Source organism: Nothobranchius furzeri, chromosome 11 (assembly GCF_043380555.1).
Source record: "Nothobranchius furzeri strain GRZ-AD chromosome 11, NfurGRZ-RIMD1, whole genome shotgun sequence".
NCBI classification, from domain to species: Eukaryota; Metazoa; Chordata; class Actinopteri; order Cyprinodontiformes; family Nothobranchiidae; genus Nothobranchius; species Nothobranchius furzeri.
This window is the reverse complement of record NC_091751.1, coordinates 480001-482500: the sequence shown is the minus strand read 5'-3', so window position 1 is coordinate 482500 and position 2500 is coordinate 480001. Positions and strand designations below refer to the sequence as shown.

Below are 2500 nucleotides of genomic sequence, written 5' to 3'. Positions count from 1 at the left end.
TTGGAGTCTGCCTCATTACTAATCATGTTATGCAAATGTCTCGCTGCTTACAGTCATGTGTCTCTTCCACTTTTGTCATTTGATTTTCCCTTTTAGTTGAAAAACACAAAGTTGATGTTTTTTCTCCGAACGCAAGCCTGAAGGAGTTCTGCAGTGTGGTGGAGCCACTAATGCTAACGATTAGCTTCCACTAGCTGAATCACGCTCTGCTCTCCTGGATGCTAACTAACAACAGCCTTCTGCAGCTGCAGGTGGGTGGGTGCAAATCTCCCTGTGACGTAGACCTGAGTGGCTACTTTAATCCAAGCACTCCCCTGGTCTATTTTCTGTCAGCAGCTATGGCAGGAAATAGGGGTAAGAGACCATTTCCACGTTCAGCCTGCATGTGAAACTCAGAGTGACTGAACATATATTAGAAAGATCGAGTATTTTAGCGTTGGTGAAGTGGACCTCTAACACTACATGTACTGCTGGTATCCACTGATGCTTCTGCCAAAGACAGCTCTGTAAAATAACTGCTATATTCACTCCACATGTCCACGTTTAGTCGTGTTGCTGTCGTCAGCGCCGTTGCAGCCACATGAAACCGCCCCAGACTTGAAAAGTCCTCATCCTGAGGGAGTTTCAGGTGTTCTGTTGTGGTGGTGAGGAAGAACGGAAGTATGAAGGTGAGCGAGGACGTGCATTTCATATAACTTTTGCTGCTGTTCACCTTCAACCTTTCATTAGTTTTTATTGTATTGTGTAGTCTATATCCCGGGTTATTGCAGTGGTAGAAAGTGTTGAGTTTAGGGAAGCCTCGAACAAACATTTAGCATATTCACAACTCTGCTCTGGGTGAGCCCACAGCAAGCAGCATGCCACGACAAATATCCCAACACACATCTTTGCTTCGTACTTCTACAGTCACACACCATGAGTTTAATTACTCTCCACAAACTGCTCGTTGTTGACACAGCCCGGTTTGTTTCTACGTCTGTGCTGCAGAGCTTCACACCGAGCTGCGTTGACTTTCTGTAGCAGACATGGTGGGAAGGAACACAGCTCCACATCAGTGTTTTAGAAACGTTCTGCTGCATTTACAGGTGAGAGGATGACGTGACAAAATTATTCAAAGCATGTGAATCATCACAAGTGATTGAAAAAAATCATGTTTTTATACTTGTCTTTTATGCCTGCCTGGGTTAAACGGTGTGATTTCTTCTCTTGAATCAAGAAAACTTCATTAATCCACATTTTCGGGTCATCTGTCTGAAAGTTCTGAACACATTTTTGACTCTAAACAGGAGATCAAGACTGCAGCTTCACCATTTTTTAGCAAATTGGGTTTTTCTTGGTCTGAGCTCTACGCAGCGCTGGCTGCCTCGATGTTTGGCCACTGAAGGTTTCAAGCTGACTGAGACATCATTTATTTATGATTTGGAACCAACAGGAAACAAATGGAGTGAAATAAAAACATAAATATTTAGTTGAAGCCACAAAAATATGATTTTTGTTTGAAGGATTTAGTGAAACGCAGAAGATGTGGCCAGATTCTTTCATAAAGCTAGAACTGTGATTTGTGTGTGAGGAGAAAAGGTTTGGACACTTTTCACGTTCCGTCTTCACTGGTTTCTTACTTAGTACGATTATTCAAACTTGGATAGAATAAGGTGAAGACTTTCCTCCACTTTGGCCTTTTAGTTACCTGATTTCTACGTTTACACAAGTCCACGTCCCAGCTGAAAACACGCCCTCGGCAGTAAGCAGGGATGCAGCTGCTAACGGGACATGAAAGTTGGTGTTTTTTGCTGCTGTAGCCTGGAAACAGCAGAGGATCCAGGCTCACCCGGATGGAGAACCGTCCCTGTTCAGTGTTGCCTGGCAAACTGGGGACAGGACTGGTACATTAGTCCTCCCCCACTCCACCAGCTCCCCTTCCAGACTCTTATTTTTGTGCCAAATGTGATCAGGTGTTTTGCTCATTTAAAAGTGAACATTAGATTAGTTGTAACATAACCTGTTCATTTAAAGCTCCATACACCTGGTAGTGTCAGGCTTTGCACTTTCATGTGTATTTTCTAAATAATGTATTCATCTCTGCAGCCTGAACCAGCGACATCACGCTCCACTGGCTGCGTGAGGGGAGCAGCATCAGGTTTGTGGTGCTGAACTCAGCCGCGGAGCTGTCCGGTCAGCACCTCCTCCAGCCCCCGCGCTCTCAGACACAACCCTGATGTTCACTTTCTGCTCTACACCTTTACAATCACGAAGTCAGATCCTGCTCGCGCCCCGCAGCTCCGCCCTGCCTCAGCTCTGTAACATGTTGCTAGAACTTTATCTGGAACTTGTAGAATGGTTTAGAGGACCACACAGACGCTTACCTATAGTGGTTATGACTGTGATGGCAAAGTAAAATGACCCCGCAAATTTCCACTGCACCCCGGCTCTGTGGGGCTCAGCCTCCATGATGATGCTCTCCAGTTTGCGGTAATCATCCTCGCTGATGTTGTATTTCCCC

At 45.2% G+C, this 2500-nt stretch overlaps 1 protein-coding gene across 1 annotated transcript in view; it reads right to left on the bottom strand.

The window, feature by feature from the left end:
• The window catches only part of kcnk9 (potassium channel, subfamily K, member 9), a 63392-nt gene that overhangs the window by 59505 nt on the left and 1387 nt on the right, over positions 1-2500 (bottom strand). Inside the window, exon 1 of the mRNA XM_015977242.3 lies at positions 2364-2500. This exon is cut by the window's right edge and continues 1387 nt beyond it. Within this exon, the coding sequence (XP_015832728.1) occupies positions 2364-2500 (137 nt within the window). The remainder of the gene's footprint in view (positions 1-2363) is intronic.